The sequence below is a fragment of the Cryptomeria japonica genome, chromosome 1 (genome assembly GCF_030272615.1).
Source record: "Cryptomeria japonica chromosome 1, Sugi_1.0, whole genome shotgun sequence".
In the NCBI taxonomy this organism is placed as follows: Eukaryota; Viridiplantae; Streptophyta; class Pinopsida; order Cupressales; family Cupressaceae; genus Cryptomeria; species Cryptomeria japonica.
The window spans coordinates 165,962,848-165,981,769 of NC_081405.1; the positions used below are offsets into that span (position 1 = coordinate 165,962,848).

Genomic DNA, 18,922 nt, shown 5'->3' on the forward strand with positions numbered 1-18,922 from the left:
ATATAATATTCCACAAGAGGTGGATGACCCACCGAATGTGGAGTGTAACAGCAAAATAAGACCACAAAAGGTGGAATTTCTCCTACAAGCTCTATCTCTATGTGCACACTTCCCTAAGTGTCTCAAATCCAAACTATGAATAGATGCATTATCCTAAGTTAACTTAAGTAAGTGTAATAATATCCAAAATGAATATTTATTTACACCAACAATATTATCTTCACCATTCCATATGCTTTGTTTTTCAGATATAACGCCAAGGTTAGCAAGACTGTCCACGACGACATTTTTTTCCCTAAAAGCATGCTCAATAATAAATGATTTAAAACTAGTAATAATTTCTCTGGCCTTAAAATTGATATTTTCGATAGACCACGAAGGCTCAGCTTCACCCTTTAGGCATTTAATAATATTAAGAGAATCTCCCTCCAACCATAATTTTTCATGATTGAGATTTTTAGCAATAATCAGAGTACTAAGGGCAATCGAAGCTTCAGCATAATGGCTCATTTGGTTACCCAAAGGACTAGCAACAGCCACAAGACAACCTCCAACAAAATTCCTAACAATACCCCCATATCCAGCATTGCCAGGATTTCCCTTAGATCCCCATCGAAATTGGCCTTGATCCATCCCTGTGGAGGAAAGCTCTAGAAAAGACCATCTCTACCTTTATCCTTGCTATTTCTGCTATTGGAAAGATTCCATCTTTGATTAAAATATTCCTTAGCAGATAATCCAGTATCAATGCCATATAAGTAATCATGGATTCCTCTATAAATTTTATCCACCACCACTTCAGGGTTCGCACTTTTTTCCCTAAAAATCCTGTTGTTACGCTCCTTCTAGATGTTCCAGGTTACAATGGGGAGAATAAGTTTCCAGAGCTCAGCATTCTTAGAATTAGAGCAAGGGCAAAACCATTGCTGCCAGAACTCTTCTAGTGAGTTCGGGAAAACCCAACTCAACTTCCACTTATTAAGAACTATATTCCAAATATCCTGACTAAAAGTGCACTGGTAGAGGACATGTTAGGAATACTCCTCCTCCCTACAACAAAGAGAGCACTTGTTAGGAAAAAAAAATCCACGCTTATGCAGATTATCAAGGGTTAGAACCTTATTTTGGATAAAGATTCAAAAGAAGATATTAATTTTGGGAGTCAAATTCTTCATCCACACTTTCGCCCACAGAGGAATATCATCTAGAACTTTTTAATGTATAGAGATAGTTGAAGAAATAAAATATCGCCCATCAGAAGTTTCCTTCCAAATCATACAATCCTCAGAATGCTCCATGAATATTTTGGAAGAGAGAAAGGTCTCCAAAAATCTTAGGCCCGACAAACCTGGCTAAACTCAATCCACTTACTATTTCTCCAGTAGTCCCTAACAAGGTCTCCATACCTTCTTTTAAACCAGTCTTTCCATTCATTAAGAATGGGGATTTCCTCCAGCAGTTTATCCATTGGCCATCTGTCCTCCAAGGATCTGATAATCCTCCCAATACCCAGTTTCCACTTTCTTCCAACAATAGCCCAAACATTAGCCATTTGAACAACATTCCAAATAGCAAAGCCATCCACAAGGAAGGAATTATCCATAAATTCTTCATCAGACAGTTACATATGAAGGTATTTCTTTTTCCAAATGGAATTCCATTCCCTTTCCTCCTCTTTCATTCTCCAAATTTGTTTAGCTAACAGGGCATTGTTCATAGTCATAATGTTCCTTATTCCCAGGCTCCCAAAAGCCTTAGGAGTGCAAATATTATTCCAAGCAATAAGGGGGATTTTATTTTTATCTTCCACTCCCGACAATAAGAATTTTTTTTGTATTCTTTCAATGGCCTTAGCAAACTTCCTGGGGATATTAAACAGACTAAGGGCATAGATAGGCAGATTTTGAAGAGTAGCCTTGCACATCGTCACCTTACCCACTTAGCTGAGGAGGGCTCCCTTCCACCCAACCAGTTTGGAGTTAAATCTATCAACCAGCTTCATCCCGAAATTCTCTGAAGGCTTTAAGCACAGAGGGAGACCCAAATAAGTAGAAGGAAACTCTGTAATTTTACATCCAAGGATCCTTTCAATCCTTCTTTGTCTATCCACAAGGGTGTTGATGAAGAACAAAGAACTCTTATCCCAATTTTTTTTTTGCCTAGAAGCAGCTTCATAGGAATCCATGACGATACTCATATTTATAGCTTCTCTTATGGTAGCTTCTCCCATGGTAATAAAGTCATCTATGAACTATTCACGAGTATAGGTTAAGTTGGACGAGGAAGGCTTAAGGCCTTTGAGTTTCCCTTCCTCCACACTTCTCATAATAAATCTGCCCAAACTTTCTGCCAAGATAGTAAACAAGATAGGAGAGATAGGATCCCCCTATCGTAGGCCTCTAGAACTTTTGAAGAAACTGGAGGGAGATCCGTTAATAATAACAATAGAAGAGGTAGTACTAGTCAGCTAAGAACATAGCTGTATCACCTTTTCCCCAAACCCAAAAGCTTTCATAATTCTGAAAAGGAATTACCAATTCACTCTGTCATAGGCCTTGGACATATCCAACTTCAAAAAAAAGCCTTGTTTTTAGTGACAGTTAGAGAATGAATGTTCTCATGAACCAAAATGATGGAATCTAGAATCTGTCTACCAGGGATATAACCATTTTGCTGGGAAAAATTATGCGAGGAAGGATATCCAACATTCTAGAAGTGAGCACCTTAGATATAATCTTGTAAAAAGAATTACAAAGACTAATAGGTGTAAACTTATTGGGAGAATCAACTCCAGGGATCTTAGGGATGAGGACAATAAAGGTAGCATTGAGTTCTTTGAGAAGCCGTCTAGATGCAAAGAATTCTTTAACACCATTACAGATGTCAATCTCCATAATATTCTAAATTTTTTGAAAGAAGAACATAGGGAATTCATCTGGACCAGGAGACTTGTCTCCAAGAAAGGGAAAAACTGCCTTTTTGATCTCCTGATTCAAAGGGATCCTAGATAGATTTTTGTTGTCATCCTCATTTAAAATGGTAGGGATAGCTTGAGCAAGAAGGTCTTGATTTCTGATATCCAGAGAATCCTCACCACCCAAAAGATTACTAAAGAAATCCACAAATTCTTTTCTAATTTCATCTTCATCCGACAAAATACCCCTATTACTGGATAAGATGGAGATCCTGTTGGCCACCCTATGCTTAAGAGCAGTCACGTGGAAAAACTGGGTATTTTTATCACCTTTCTTCAAATATAACGCTCTTGATCTTTGTCTCCAAAAGGTTTCTTCATTAGAGATAATTTCATGGTATTTGGAAAGCAGCTTGTTTTCAGAATTCCTCACATCCTTACAAAGGCCTTCCACTTGAATTTTATCCTGAACTTCTTTAATATCTATCTTAATATTGGCTTTCATTTTGAAGATATCTCCAAAAGTCTCTTTATTCCAGATTTTGACTTTGGCTTTGATAATATTAAGATTTTTGGCCACTCTGAATAAAGCAGTACCCTCAACCTCCGAAATCCACCACTCAGAAACAAATTTTGCCAGAGAGGGGTCGGATAACCAGGCTTTTTTAAATCTAAATGGAAAATTATGTTTTGATTAAGTAGGATTGGTAGTGAAAGAGATAGGATAATGATCAAAACCAATCTTAATGATAGACGCTAGAGAATAATTATACTTAGAGAGATAATCGGGGGAGATCAAGGATCTATCCAACCTAACTTGAATGAGATCAGAGCCAATTATTCTATTGGTCCAGGTATAATTAATCCCTCTGAGACCCACATCCATCAAAGCTTGATCATTGATAAAGTCCATGAGATCTTGTCTTCCATCTAACTGCAAAGGAAGGCCTCCCATCTTTTCATCCTCTTTTAAGGGAGTATTGAAATCTCCCATAATCATCGAGCTTTTAGCTGTGATTTTCATTGTTATTATCTTTGCATAGTCTACTTTGTTGGGTTCTAGATCCTGGTAAAATCTTTTGGGTTTCGGGTCCCTTCAAAACCCGTTGTATGGGGTTTTTGGTCCCCTTAAAAACTGTTTTCCCTTATTCAAAAATATGGGAAAGACCTTTGAATGGAACCTTCTTTCCTGCCATCTAGGGTAAAATATCTCATAATCAACAAGGCTACTTCCTTCCAAACTCTGGGGAGCACCTCCCTATTGTATCCACTTTGAAGCCTAGATACCCTTTCTCTTGGTTTTGAAAAATGCTAAAAGTCATCCTTGTATTTCCCTTTGGGATTTTTCGAAAAGGACACACCATCAAGGGCCAACCTTGTCACTTTCACAATATTCTCTACCAAAACCACAAAGGAATATTGTCATTCTTCACACTCCCATTGTCCCAAGTGTGAGTGAAAGTAGCAGAGAGCTTAGGGTCATGGCTTTTCATACCTTCCACATAATTATCTAGATTACCTTTAATCACCTTATCCCACAACTCTCCATTATTCTTAAATTCAGAGCATTTTCTGAGTTCAGTTTGAATCAAATTGCCATTTATAATTGCAAAACATGAAACTAGGTTTAGAAAGTGACAAGCCTGTGGAAAATAGTGGTAGATGGTACTGACAATAATATTTAAGTCTCGTCTCATTAACCAACAAGGAAAGGGGCATAAAGGCAAGTACAAAAAAGCCAATATTGAGATTATTCATCATTAATTGACGAATCCTTCACAATCATGGCACAAGCCTCCATCGGGATTTTGTGCAAGTGGATCCAAATTTTGAAATTAGTATAGGCACCCATCCCCGCCAACTTGTTCACCACACAGTTTCCTTCTCATCTCACGTGGCAAAACCTCATGTCTCCTAGTGAAGAAAAGAGAAATGACACTTGGCAATGAGAGGATTAAAATTCCAATCCGGTTTTTCTTCCCCTTTAAGAATCATGATGGTATTTTTAGAGTCGCCTTCAACAATGATGCACTTAAGCCCCTTGTTCCTGGTCACAGTTAACCTGTGATAAACGACCGCCACTTCAGTCATGCTTGAAGTTTGGATCTCAAAATTTACCACATAGGAAAGGACAAGGATTCCACATGAGTCTCTAACAACTCCACTCACTCCCACTTGACTCGGGTTGCCCCTATCAGAGGGGGGGGATCCATATGATAGCATAAAAAAAACCAAGAGGAGGGGCCATGAAGCCCAAAAGGGTTGACTCTATGTCCCACAATTTAGTGATTGCCTAGTCCATATGAAGTAGTGGGTGATAATGTTTTCTCTTCATAAAGAAAACCATATTCTACTTGACATTAGTGATAATCTTGTTAGTGAGTTCTTCTCACTCATACCTTCTATCTCTTAAAATTCTGTTATTGTGCTCTTTCCATAAGCTCCATCAAGTGTGAAAAAGTGTTTTCCACCACAGTTCCTTAGATAAAGGGTGAGAGGAAGGAACATTCCCTCTGAGAAGATTATCCTTGGTGGCATTATTCCAGATTCAATCTAGGATAAACATGCCCACAGTCTTCTACTTAATTTTCTAGGAGAAGGGGCATTGGAACAAGACATGTTCGATACTCTCCTCTTCCTTTTCACATAGAACACATCTATTAGCCTTCTAAAAGCCACACCTCATAAGATTATCGATTGTTAGAATTATACCATGAGAGATAGTCCACTAATAAAGGTAAATCTTGGACGTTGTCATATTTCTCCAAATCTAGTCCCATTTAAATAAAGGCACTGAGGAAGGTGAGGCGATTTCATAGCTAGATTTAACTGAAAAATCCCCTACTTTCAAGGGTTCCTAGATAAGAACATCCTCATCTTCTCTCCTATAAAACTTGATAGAATTAATAATTTTGAGAAGCTCTTCCAGTGCACATTTCTTTTGCTGGGTAAAGTCATGGACCTTGAATCTCCATTCTATCAGTGAAGGATGAGGGACCAAAAAATCACTAAGGAGAGTCCCAAGTCTCATGGAAAGATCATCTTCAACCACCACACATATAAGATGATATTAAAGAGGGATGGGAGAAACCCATGGGTCCTTCCAAAACTGAATATTCCAACCATTCCTATGTTTCCATATCAAACCTTTGGAAAGAAGGTCATGAGTCTTGAGGAGATTATTGTAGATATAAGATCCTCTAGGTGTAACATCTAAGTCCATAAAGTATTGAGATCTTCCATTTAGATACTTATCTCTTATCACCATGGTCCACTTCGCATCCCCTGAAGTAAGTCTGCAGTCGATCTTAGCCAATAAAGAATCATTAAGGGAATGAGATCCTCTGATACTTAAACCCCCAACATTCTTAGCATAGAAGGCCTTCTCCTAGTCCACAAGGAACATTCTGTTGCATTGTTACACTCCATCTCAGAGGAATCTCCTCTAGATTTGGTCTAACTTCTTAGCCTAGGAAGCAAGAATGTGAAAGAGGGAGAGAAGGTACATTGAGGTGCTCTACAAGGAATCTTTTAGAAGTTGGAGCTTCCCCGTGTTACTAAGAATCACACCTCTCCATCTAGCCAAATTTATCTGAATTAGTTCCAATAGTCTCAACCAGACCGAATTGTCCACTTTACTAGTATTGAGAGGGAGACCTAGGTATATGGAACATAGAGAAGCCACCTTGCAGTTGAGAATATTTCCTATCGTATTTTGGAGTAGTTAGTTGGTGCTCATAAAATAGAGAGCACTTTTGTCTAGATTGATTTTTTGACCAGAAGCAATGACATAATCAGAAAGGATGGTCCTCCATCCCTTGGATTCCATAATAGAAGCTTCACCCATCAGAAAGGTGTTATTGACAAATTGTTGGTGAGAGATCACAAAGGGAGCCGAAGAGGGTTTAATACCTTTTACAATACCAATTTGCAGAGACATCATGAGATTTCTACCCAGAGCCTTCACCGTAAGAATGAAAAGGTAGGGAGATTAAGGATCTCCTTGCCTCAAACCGTCAGAAGAATTGAAGGATCCATGGGGAGCTCAATTGATTAAAACTGAAAACATCAGTGTTTGAAGCTTTACTTAAAACTAATGAAAGTAAATGCCAATTAACCATATAGTAAACTTTAGATATTTCAAGAAAGGAAATGCCAAGAAACATTTCATAAACTTCAAGAACAAAATTTGCTATTTGATGACAAAGGACAAAACCTTTTTGATTATCGTGAATTAAGGAATGGAGAAAGGGCTTAGTCATGTTGAAAATGAGCTTGGACAATATTTTGTATAGGGCATTGCAAAGGCTAATAGGTCTAAAATCAGACATCTTATTAGCACAGTCATTTTTAGGAATCAGGACAATGAAGGTTTTATTGATCTCCTTAAGGATCTTGGGTGAAAACAAGAATTTTGTAGCCACCAAGGTGATGTTCGAACCCACAATCTCCCAATATTCTTGGAAGAAGAAGGGGAAGAACCCATCTAGTCCAAGATCTTTAAGGGTCAAATAAGAAATCTACCACCTTGACTTCCTCCTTTGAGAAAATCCTTTCCATAACCCTTAGCTCATCAAGCTTGATGGTATCTAGTATACAATGGATAAGTCCAGAGAAAATATCAACAACAACGGGGTCTTGGGTGGCCAAAGGGTTGACCAATGAAGAGAAGTGAGAAATGGCTTCCCAACTAATGTCCTCTTCACCAGTCACATAAGTTCCATTAGGTCGTAGTAGTTCAGGTTGATGCTATTGCACTTTTTATGCTGGCATGAAGATTGATGAAAGAATTTTTTGTTCCTATCTCCCTCTTTTACCCATTGGATTATTGATCTTTGATTCTAGTAGAGTCCTTCTTTCATGATCATATTGTGAAGGTCTTCTAGTAAAGCACATTCTTGGGTTCTATCTTCTTCCGAGGCCCCAAGGGATTCCATATCTTTTTGTAAAGCATCAATCATATCTTTAAGAGGCTTCTTTTGAGAAAAGATGCCAGCAAAGGAGGATTTACTCCATGCATGAAGGTTATCCTTCAACAGTCTCAACTTTAGGGCAACTTTGAACATGGTCGTGCCAAGGATATGAACATTCTACCATTGAGCTACGAGGGACTTGAACTCTAGAGCAAGAGTGCACATCATTTCAAAATGGAAAGGAAATCCTCTTTTGGGTCTAGTGTTTTGCCAATTAATAGAGATAGGACAGTGGTCTGACCCATTGCAAATAAAGGAGGAGAGGTGGCAACACTAGAAGATGTTCCAGGATGAGGATATAGCACATCTGTCAAGACGGACCTGGATGAGGTTATTGCCCATTTTTTGATTAGACCAAGTGTAGCTCCTATCTTTAAATCCAAATCAATAAGGCCTCCTTTAGTAAAAAAATCTTGAAGATCCAACATACTCTTGGAGAAGTTTGATGTCCCTCCTTTTTTCTCCGAGGGAAACAAGAGAGTATTGGGTAAAAGCACAAAGCTGTGTCACACTTTTATATAAGAAATGACCAATGCTGATTCAACTTTTTAAATTGAATCAATAGAAAGTGAAATATATATGGTTTGAATTTTAAAATGATGTAAACTAATAAAATGTATATTTTTTTGTGCATTTTATGTTTGTAATTTAAAAAAAAATTTAAATAATAATTTGAATATAATTTCTTATAAAGTAAACACTATAATTTAGTTGTTGATAAAATGCTGAAATTGAAGTTACATGAGGCATTGCACTTTATATAGTAAATTTTACCTTTTTTTCTTCAATTTTTTGTGTGTTATTGATAACTTGAAACATCAGTGTAAAAATATATTTTTAACTATTTATTATGTATATATATTTAAATTCAATAAATTTGAAAAGTTGTGCGTACCGAAATATAACTCTGTCCATTTGGCGTCACCTTTTTTATTAATTATCTATCCAAATTAGAAAATAATTATATCATCTTGATATAGACTCTTTTCTCTAGGGCATTTATTTTTTTCAAACTTTTTTTCAAAATTTTATTATTTTTCATTTACAAGATAATCAACCTTATATTTTAGTGTTGATGACCTACTTTTAATAAATATTAAATATAAAATATAAAAACTAATTAAAATATTAAAAGATATATTTTGGAATATTCACTCGTAGATCTATAAAAGGGTATTTTTTCATTTAGAAATTTTTATTTTTTTATAAGAGTAGGAGTTGTTGAAACATTGAGTTCTTCAAAAAATAAAATAAAATTGGTAGTTAGACCCAAAGTGGTATAAAATATACATTTAGTAGACAATTTCAATTGGAAAAGTTGTGGCCCATATATAAGATAGTTATAACGAATCTCTATAGGCCATGTGTTTGACTAAAATTAATTTTTAGTTAGAATTACTTAAATTCATTTATGTTGATAAGTTGACCTGAAACGTGACACTATTTTGTGCTTTTATCCTATTCAAATCCCCCATAAAAAGCCAACGGGGACCACAGTTGAGATTCCAATGCTTAATTAAAGACCACCATAATTCCCTCCTCTAAACAATACTATTAGGAGCATAAACATTAGTGAGTTTTGAGTTCCCATTGTTGGACACAATGGATCATTGAGAGGGGGGTGAATCAGTGATTTAAACACTTATTTCCTAATCAGGGATATACCGGTACAATATAAAACAAACAGAGTGTTGACTGGTAAACAAAAAAATGCAAACTAAGTGTGTGAAAGGATTTTCTATAACATCAATATAACACATACACAAGAATACATCACAAAAACATCAGATATACGAGGAAAACCCAATGTGGGAAAAACCTCGGTGAGAATAGCTGCTAGAGATCTTCTGCTCCAATCCAGCCTCACAATAAAAATGATCTGATTACAATTTCAGGGCACCGACCCAAGGAGCACCAACCCCTGAACAATTTATAGGCTACAACCTAAAGGAGCTACAACCCCTACACTAATCACCTACTTATTGAAGACAATATGAAGATTCAAATACACAAATAAATTCCCTATTACAAATGATGTTTTGCAACCCTTCTATACTTTGTTCTACCAGTTTCAATCTTATTGGTTTGTGAACACTCCACACACCCTACAACAATACCTTTATGCAAATTATTACTCAGCTAAAAGCTTCACTCCCTATGACTGTTGGATTCACTTCACACTTGACCACACTCGAATTATTTCTTGATCAATCACACCTCACCAATTAGCTTAACTGTTAGACCTGCAACAGTTTACTGGTTCCTCTGTCTTTGATGGTTAAACCCTCTCACCAGTTCGCCTACTAACTCACTCTGCAACTTTCTTAGAATAAATTTTAAGAAAGATGATCTTTTTCTTTGCTCAATCTCACTTCACTCTCCTTCTCCACTTCAATCATCATTGATTTTTGTCGTGAGCTCACATATTTATCATCTAAGGTTCTCGCCAAAAACCACATTCAAACAGTGTTGTGTTAGGTTTTTTTCCTTCACCAGCTCGATCCATATTTGATTTGATTCGATATGCTTTTCCAGAGAGATTATCTTCATGTCATCAATCAACACCACCAACGCCTCACATTCCAATGTGCATTTTCTAAATCTAGAGATCTGCACCATGCTTTTCTGTTTTTCTCTGTCATACGCCATTAATGGCTTGATTGTTTCCTTTAGCAAACGGGTATGCAGATCAAATCCTCTTGCAGGGTAAATTCAATCACTTGCCAGCTTGTCTTCCTCGAGCCGCAATCTTCTGGCATCCTCTATGATTTGTGGGTTATTCATAAAAGTCGACCTGCTTGCTGACAGATACGTCGATGCACACTCCACCGACCTATTCTTTATCACCACTTGGCTTCCAACTGTAATCTTTTTCGACATCCACCTCTGCTTGGTTTTCTATGTCGGTTTGGCATTCTTCGTTGACCAAGATTGACTACCGGTTCCATTCACCTTACTGGTATAACCAACAAACAGAATAGTCACTCTTATTGACAACACATCCTCTTGACAATTCATCTTGCCTTCCGGTATGTCTTCATGCCATTCTTTTTGTTCTGCTCACCGGGTGTTGTTGTGATTCATTTTAATATTCCGCCTCTTCATCACAAATAAACAACCAACCATCATGCTGGTTTGCCTTACCGGTTATCACTCAAGCGTGCCAAGACACTCCTGCATCTCACCTCATACCGGTGATATCATCTGTCAACTTAGAACATACATCTCTTCTTTATGCTAGTTCAATATTCTTCATACTGGTTGACACACTCTACCGGTAACCTACAATACTGGTTGACATCAATGGCAACTCAATGCCAACACCCATTAGGGGTATTATTCTCAAAATCAATGCACTAAATTTTTTTTATCTTGAACAACCAGAGAACCCCGAAAGATTATTCACTCTCCAAAGGAAAGTAAGTCCACCAGAAGAACCATCAGTGCATGGTAATCAATTGAGAAAAGGGCCAAATGAAGTTACACACCTTCAAATAGGATTCAAAACTCATCTTGGTTTCTTGGAAAATAAAAATATCTTTCACGAGATTCTTCACCAGAATTTTCTTATGAGGCCCATTAAGACCCTTAACATTCTAGGAGAGAATAATCATTTCTTATTCTCTAGGAAGAAGAACTACTTGGAAACATACCCTGACAACCATTAGCCACATCCTTAATTGCAGTAGTCTACCTCACATCCTTTAAGGATTTCCTTCCCACTCTCGAGTCCTTGCCCACATCCGTAGTCTTCCTCCCTCCAGGTGAAAGCACCTGATTGTTAGATAATGGATCCTTAGGCAGGGACAATCTATTGAAGACCATAGACCAAGAAGGGGTATCCATAGAAAAACCTGAGGTATCTTTGGGGGTGATACCCCACAACAGTGGCTCCATCAAAGGGGTCTCCATAGTTGGCATCCTATCTAAAGGAGGGGGGTTCTTCCTGTGAGAGGGAGGAAATGGGACATTGGCCCACCCTTGGGAAGGAAGAGGAATCATCACTGATCTGTTTGAAGGCACCTCCTCCACAACCTGATCCCCCATAGTGAGTGGGATAAAAAAATCCAAAGCAACCTCTGGGGGGAAACATTGTTGGCCTCTGAGGCAGTAAAGTGGGCCACTGGAATGTGTGCCACTAGAACCACTCGCGAATCCTCAAAAGGGATGACCTTATCCATGGTAGATATATCGACATCTAGAGGGATCGACCCAACGTTAAACGAGGAAAGGGGTAAATTCTGTCCTTTACCCTTAGGCCTAGGGTCCTTCTTGAGTTCACCAGGACAAGCATTAGCGAGGTATCCAACAGATGAGCAACACTGTCAATAGAGAGTAGAGTTTTCAAACTCTAAGGGTTGAGTCCAGGAGGCAAATCGGGATTTTAGCACAATTGAGGTTGACAAGATAGAGCCAGGAGCCACACCAACATCGAGAGAAACACCATCCTCAACCTCTGTCGGGTGACAGAGTCCACCGCAATAAATTGGCCAAACAAGTTGGCAATACCAGTGATAATCTCCTCATCTGAATACTTTAGACGGAGGCTAGGCAAACCCAAGTCAGAACTACACCCAACAAGAGAGTGTTAGGTAGAAATACTGGGCGCCATTTTCTCAATAAGAGTTGTTGTTTCCTAAGGAGCTAGTGGCCCGAGGAGAGAATTTTTCCACAATCTTCTGCTAGGAGAAAAAGAAAAATAGAACATACCTTTCGGGAGGGTCGAGATAGAGAGGCAACCCTTGATTAACCACTTAGCAGTAGCGCATTTCCGAATTGCCACAATATTAGGGTGCCTATCCACAAACATACCAACCAGTGCATTAGCCATTTTCGTCAGGGGCTGATTCAAAGAAACATCCTAGATATTGACATAGGTACCATGCTTAGATTTCTTGATTGTCACCCCTCCCGTGGATGGTGTCTGACCACCATAGAATAGAGCTTTCCAGGGGCCCTTGGGAGAGTAGTTGTGCTAGAAGAACTCCCCAGAGGATCACGAGTGCCCTCAGGGGCGTTGACATTCGAAACAAAATCACCTTGTGATCCGCTTTCCTCTAACTTCGTGGGGGAGATTGCATCCCCAGAGGTATTGAATTTCAAAACTGCAGGAAAGACAAAGAACCCATCATGAGGGACCAAGGCAATCCCCACAATCTCTGAAAGAAGGAACGTGGTGTCCACCAGAGAGGCCCACCCTAAAACGTCTTACAGACTGTCACCTCTAGGTCCAAACAAGCTTCCTTCCTCCCTTCTAGCAAAAACTCAGAACACATCAGGCAGTTCTCACCCGCCATTGCTTGCAGAGCACATTTCATCATTTCTAAGAGCATGGTCACTCCCCATTTAATATTTTAAAGTCTTAAATTACCTTAGCATCGTTTATATGCTAATTATCACTTTTGATAGAGAATTGCAACATTTCTAAATTTAGGGTCATTGTTAGATCCCTATCAAATCATTGGAGGTTGAATTTTACTGGCATAGTGGTTACTTATTGTAATATCTAGTGCAACTAATTTTTGTAAATCTATCAAGTCATGATTGAGATTTTAGATTAGTCTTTAGGGACATCTATGTTATAAATTGAGGTTAGAAATTTATTTTGAGATTATGAACATTCAACATTATAATTAACAAGTGCTTGATCAACCATTTGAATTTTTAGAAGGAATAAACACAACACTCATATTCAGTGTCTGAAATATATATTCCTATCACACTCTTGGTCTCAAAGACAACACAAGGATAAAGAGTCTCATATTAAAAAATACATATACCTAGAAAGCAACAAGAAGAAATAGGTAGATTTTGGACAATGACATTGTTAGAAAAACCTATTACATAATATATATATAAGAAAAATCCTATTTGATAGAAAGATAAAAATACTTTATTAAAAAATAACAAAAATAAATAATGATAATTTTCTTCGGAATAAAAAATAAAAACATCTACATAAAATATATCATAAAACATTATTTTACATTATATTTAAATTATTGACACACGCTTGTTGTCATAGGTCTGAATGAAAACTTGTTTTCTTTCTAATGGACTCCGCGAAAGCTAACTGCCGGCTCCAAGAAGGCAGCCCTCGTTCCCTTAGCGATCGATTAAACCAATGAAGTTAAAAGGATTAAAAAAAACAGCTCATCTCATGCATGATTTATATCGGAGGTTTCGGTACAATCGCTTAAAAATCATTTCAAATTATTTGAAATCGCTGTAGTCAGGCTAATAAATACCTAAAAATTACAATTCATCGAGCTCTCCAAACAAATAAAAAATTAAAACTGCACGGTAAAAATGAAGGAGATTACCTGCTAACAATGTCGTGTCCTACCTATAAGTAGATTCATAACAAGATCTGTTTCCACAAAATATGTTAAGCAGAATCATCACTGAATCTGTTTCGCACAGAATATACTAAGTTTGTGCATCTGCGCTTTTGCTTCTGGTAATACCTGTTGTTCCTTCCTTCAATATTCTGTAGATTAATAGATGGGTTTTATTTGTTGATTTGAATATAACAGAAAGCTTTTACTTAGTATTCTCCTCTCCTCTTCAATATAATAGATGTGTTTTATTTCTCTGGGCATTCGCAGGGAAAATGAAGATGAAGATGATGTTAATAATAGCGTTTGTATTGATGCTGAGCATAAGCACAGCGAAATGCAGTAGGCGTGATGGTGAAAGAATCCTTGCCTCATCATGTAAACCTAGCGGATTTTTGAAGGGCAACTCCCACGAGTGTAATCGCCTACATAATTCAGAGTGCTGCAAGTCAGGGGAAAAATACCCGCAGTACAAATGCTCACCCCGTGTGACAGAGAAAACTAAAGCTACTCTCAGTTTGAATGGGTTTGATAGGAATGAAGACGGAGGAGGACCTTCTGAATGTGATGGAAAGTACCACAAAAATAGCGAACTTGTAGTTGCTCTTTCCACCGGCTGGTACGCCGGTGGCAGCCGGTGTCACAAACAGATACAAATCAATAATCCAGGGAATGGACGAAGTGTGAAGGCCATGGTGGTAGACGAGTGCGACTCTTTCTCTGGGTGTGATAACGTTCATGACTTCCAACCCCCTTGTGCCAACAATATCGTAGATGCTTCTCCAGCCGTATGGAAAGCCTTAGGAGTCGACGATAAGGATGCTGGTCTGATGAGTATCACATGGTCCGACGCCTAGCTTAACTCGTTCCCTTCTTTCTTTACATCCATTACACTCTCATTCATTAGGTACCCATCCAATCCAAGATGATGTTAGCAGTTTCAGAAATGTTAATTTTGCTAATTTTTTTAGTGGCTCTAAAACATATGGTAATTAAATTGTAGAAAAATATTTTGTTAATTACAAGGCTAGTGTAGCTCTAATAAATTTCAATTGTATAGCTACTTGCGGAATTGAACAATAAATGCATACAAAGACAAGACACAAATAAATTATATGTAAGACTTATGGGAAGATATTTCACTCATTGTAGTTAAATAGGGGAGATACCTTGCTCGTGGGCTTGCCTTATTTGATGGTGAATTTATCTGCAGTTGCTCAGTTGTAGATTTCTCTTTAAGTTTACTTAATTAATGTATAAGCTTGCTTTCTTGCAGAAAACTTACAGTGGAAAACAACTTCATGTCAATGTAGGATTAATTTCTAAACAGTTTTAGGGTAGTAGTTGTAACGCCCTAAATTGTACGCCCTTATAGTTTTGTCCTAATTTGGACCCTCACCTTGGTGTTCGTGTCCCAAGGCCTGATTGAAGCCTTGATTCTGTTCATACCATGCATATTTTGCCATATTTGACCCTACACCTCATGCCCCATCATTTTCTGGTACCTGATTGGTCAGGACTAGGGTGCTAGCGCCTTGGTCTCCTCAAGACCAGAGCACCCAATGCCCTTGTCCTCCTAATTAGGACCCATTTTAGGGCCCCTTAACTATCACAAGAATTGAGCAAGAACTCGGATCCCGTGTTGGCTCATGTTAAAATAATAAGTTGTTTTTTGACGGGCGAGTATAAAAAGAGGTCTAACCCCTCTCATTTTGAGATACATTCAAGACATTAGAATACACATACATCAATTCAATTTGACATCAAACACTTAAGTTCAAGTGAGCAAGCAATCAATCTTCTTTCAAGTATTGGAGCAGAGTTAGAGTGAAGATTCAAGCATTGGAGTTGGCATTCATGTTCTATGTTATTGAAGACTTCAAGAAACCCTAATTCTGCATGGAAACAAACAAAAATTCACAAATAGGTATAGAATTTGTGTTTCAATTATTATTTAGCATCTCCCTCAAAAGGAGAACATTTCCATTATTGTAATTTCATCATATTTTATTTCTATTTCATGACCTTAATTCCAAAACTAGGGTTTGACCTAAGAGAAACCCCTATTCCGAACCTATTTTCCTTCTCTAGTGTGCACAAGAACAGGTACACAGATATGATCTTCAAAATTGGCTTTATTTACAGTGATGAATCAATCCCTTATTAGAGCATGAAAATTGCAGAGGATTAGAGCAATTGTCACTGTGGTCCTAACAAATCAAGAGCTCCTTTTATGTATAGATCCAAATACATTTACATTTCTCAGATCCAAGTTCGTGTCTTGATCTGACAACTGTAGTTTACTGTTCTTGCATTTTGACATCAATTCTTGCACATTTACTCCAATTTCAACATTTTCATAATTCAACTTAAAAAAGGGCAATTCAAATCAAATAACCAGTAAATCCAATAGAACTCTCGACCCTTATCCTTGTTATTTTTTGGCTAGATCCATTGGTTTTACCTCCCTCTTTTTCAATGTGATGTTCCCTGAGACTAAAATTAGTAGTTTTCATCCTTCTTGTGGTGGAAATTCTAATTTTTCACCATCACATTTTGGTGAACCTGACTCCTCACACCTGTAATTTTGATTTATTTTGTTATATTTGAGTGTTTATGCAATTTCAAAATCAAATTCACATTTGCAAGTTTAATTTTTCATTGAATTTCAAAAATTTAGAGGTTAAATGCACAAAAACCCCAATTTTTAATTCTAAAATTGAGCTTGTGGGTTGTCTAATTTGGGTTTATTATTTTAGATCTGTTTATTCATTTAATTTAAAATTAAAAATTTTCCTCTTAGATCTCATTTTCGAATTGAATTACATAAATTTAGTGGTTGAATTTAGAAAAACCCTAATTTATAATTCTAAATTTTATCATGTGGATTGCATAATTTTCAAATATGATCTTTATGAATGTTATGCTATTATTTAGATGCATTTATCTTTCAAATTCACAAGTCAAGTTTCTTAATCAATTGGTTAATCAATCATTTTTCACAAAAAAATTAATCATAATTTTTAAATTCAAATTTCCCTCCTTTGTGCATGAGTTTTTCTACTATTAGTCCTACCTATAATATTCTTGTGAGATGAAGTTTTAGAATTAAGGTTGCTCAAGGTTTAATTACTAAGGATATGGAGCCTAGTTTGGATAAATTGTTTCATGAGAATGTGGGTGGTTCTTCTATTCCAACAATTGATGTTATTTATCCTCATTCTTTGCATAATTCTCATGATGAGGGTGAATAACTAACTAGGGTTTCCATTGACCAATTGGAGAAGATTGACAATGAATTTGAAAATATTCAACAATGGATGAGCCAACAATACCCGGAAAGTGAGGCTATCCCATTGATTGGAGGATTAAAAATAATGGTTCAAAGTGATAAAGTTGGTGTTGATTTATTGTGTGGCCTTGTTCATATTGTTGACACTAATATCATGCCTATGAAAATTTATGGTAAAGTCCTTAGTTATACTCAACCTCCTAGTCAAGTTAATCATTCTATTCCTATTACTACTTCTATGACTAGTGTGTCTACTTTCACATCTAACATCATGAGTACTTCCACACAAAATATTATTTCTACACATGTTAGTCAAGGGGGAAACATTAACAATCAAAATTATTCTATCCCTCCTTCTCTGAGTCTTTCATTTGTCACCCAATCATCTCCCATACCTACATATCATAGTGTCCCACCTCCTTTTTCCCAACCTCCTCCTTCATTTAATAATGTTACTCCTCCATGCCAATCCAACATGTCTAATTCCAACCCATCCATCGAAGCAACCATTAATGGTGTATCTCAAACCATGTCATCCTTACAACAACAAATAGCTTCCATGAACCAATCCAAGTTTAATGTGCCCACATTTGATGTAGTGAGCCCATTATCTAACAACATTGTTCATGTTGTCCCTCCATGTGGAAGTACCTCAATTAGAGATTAATAATGGAAAAGGTGATCCCTTGACTCATGTGAAAACATTTCAAACTTTGTGTAGTGATTTTGCTCATGATCGAAGACTTTTGGCTAAATTGTTAATGGGAACATTTAAAGATAAAGCTTTGCAATGGTATTGTTCTTTTCCTCATTCAATTACATCATTACAAAAATTAGCTAATGCTTTCATTCAACAATTTCAGAATAAAATTGGTCCTAAGATTACTTTGGCTAATTTGATTCATTGTAAGCAAGGTGTTAAAGAAAAAGTGACTGATTTTATTGGTAGATATAAGCATTTGTATTCTCAAATTTCTTATCCTATGCTTGATCATGATTTTCAAAGAATTTTTATTTTTAATTTGAAAAAATATATTAGGAATAAGCTTCTCTTTTCTAGGTTTACTTCCTTTATGAATTGTGTATAGTGCTTCATAACTATCAGGTTCAAGTGAGTCAATTTGAACAATCTTCTAAAATGACTCCAATTGATAAGAATGAAAGTACTCAACAACCTTTTGTAAAGTTTAAACTGAATAAGGGATTCATCAAGTTCAATGACAACAACAATACCCAGGTAGCAAGTGCGACAATAGTTGTGCCTCTATCAAAGTACTTTAAAAAATAATTACTCCTCTTTCTAAATCTTTGCATAGCATTATGACACAATTATTGAACAAAAATATGTTGGAAATTCCTCCCATCAAACCAATTGATACATCCAAATTCTTTGCCACCTTATAAT

The 18,922-nt window shown here is 36.9% G+C and overlaps 1 protein-coding gene across 1 annotated transcript; it reads left to right on the forward strand.

Annotated features, from left to right (window-relative positions):
• The first annotated feature begins 14,500 nt into the window (after positions 1-14,500).
• LOC131856977 (putative ripening-related protein 1) lies at positions 14,501-15,082 on the forward strand. The gene has a single exon (XM_059208947.1). It carries the CDS (start codon positions 14,501-14,503, stop codon positions 15,080-15,082), a length of 582 nt encoding a protein of 193 aa, XP_059064930.1.
• Positions 15,083-18,922: the final 3,840 nt, after the last annotated feature.

Coding starts and splice junctions, on each gene's coding strand:
- LOC131856977 (XM_059208947.1), top strand. CDS start 14,501: ATGAAGATGAAGATGATGTTAATAATAGCGTTTGTATTGATGCTGAGC.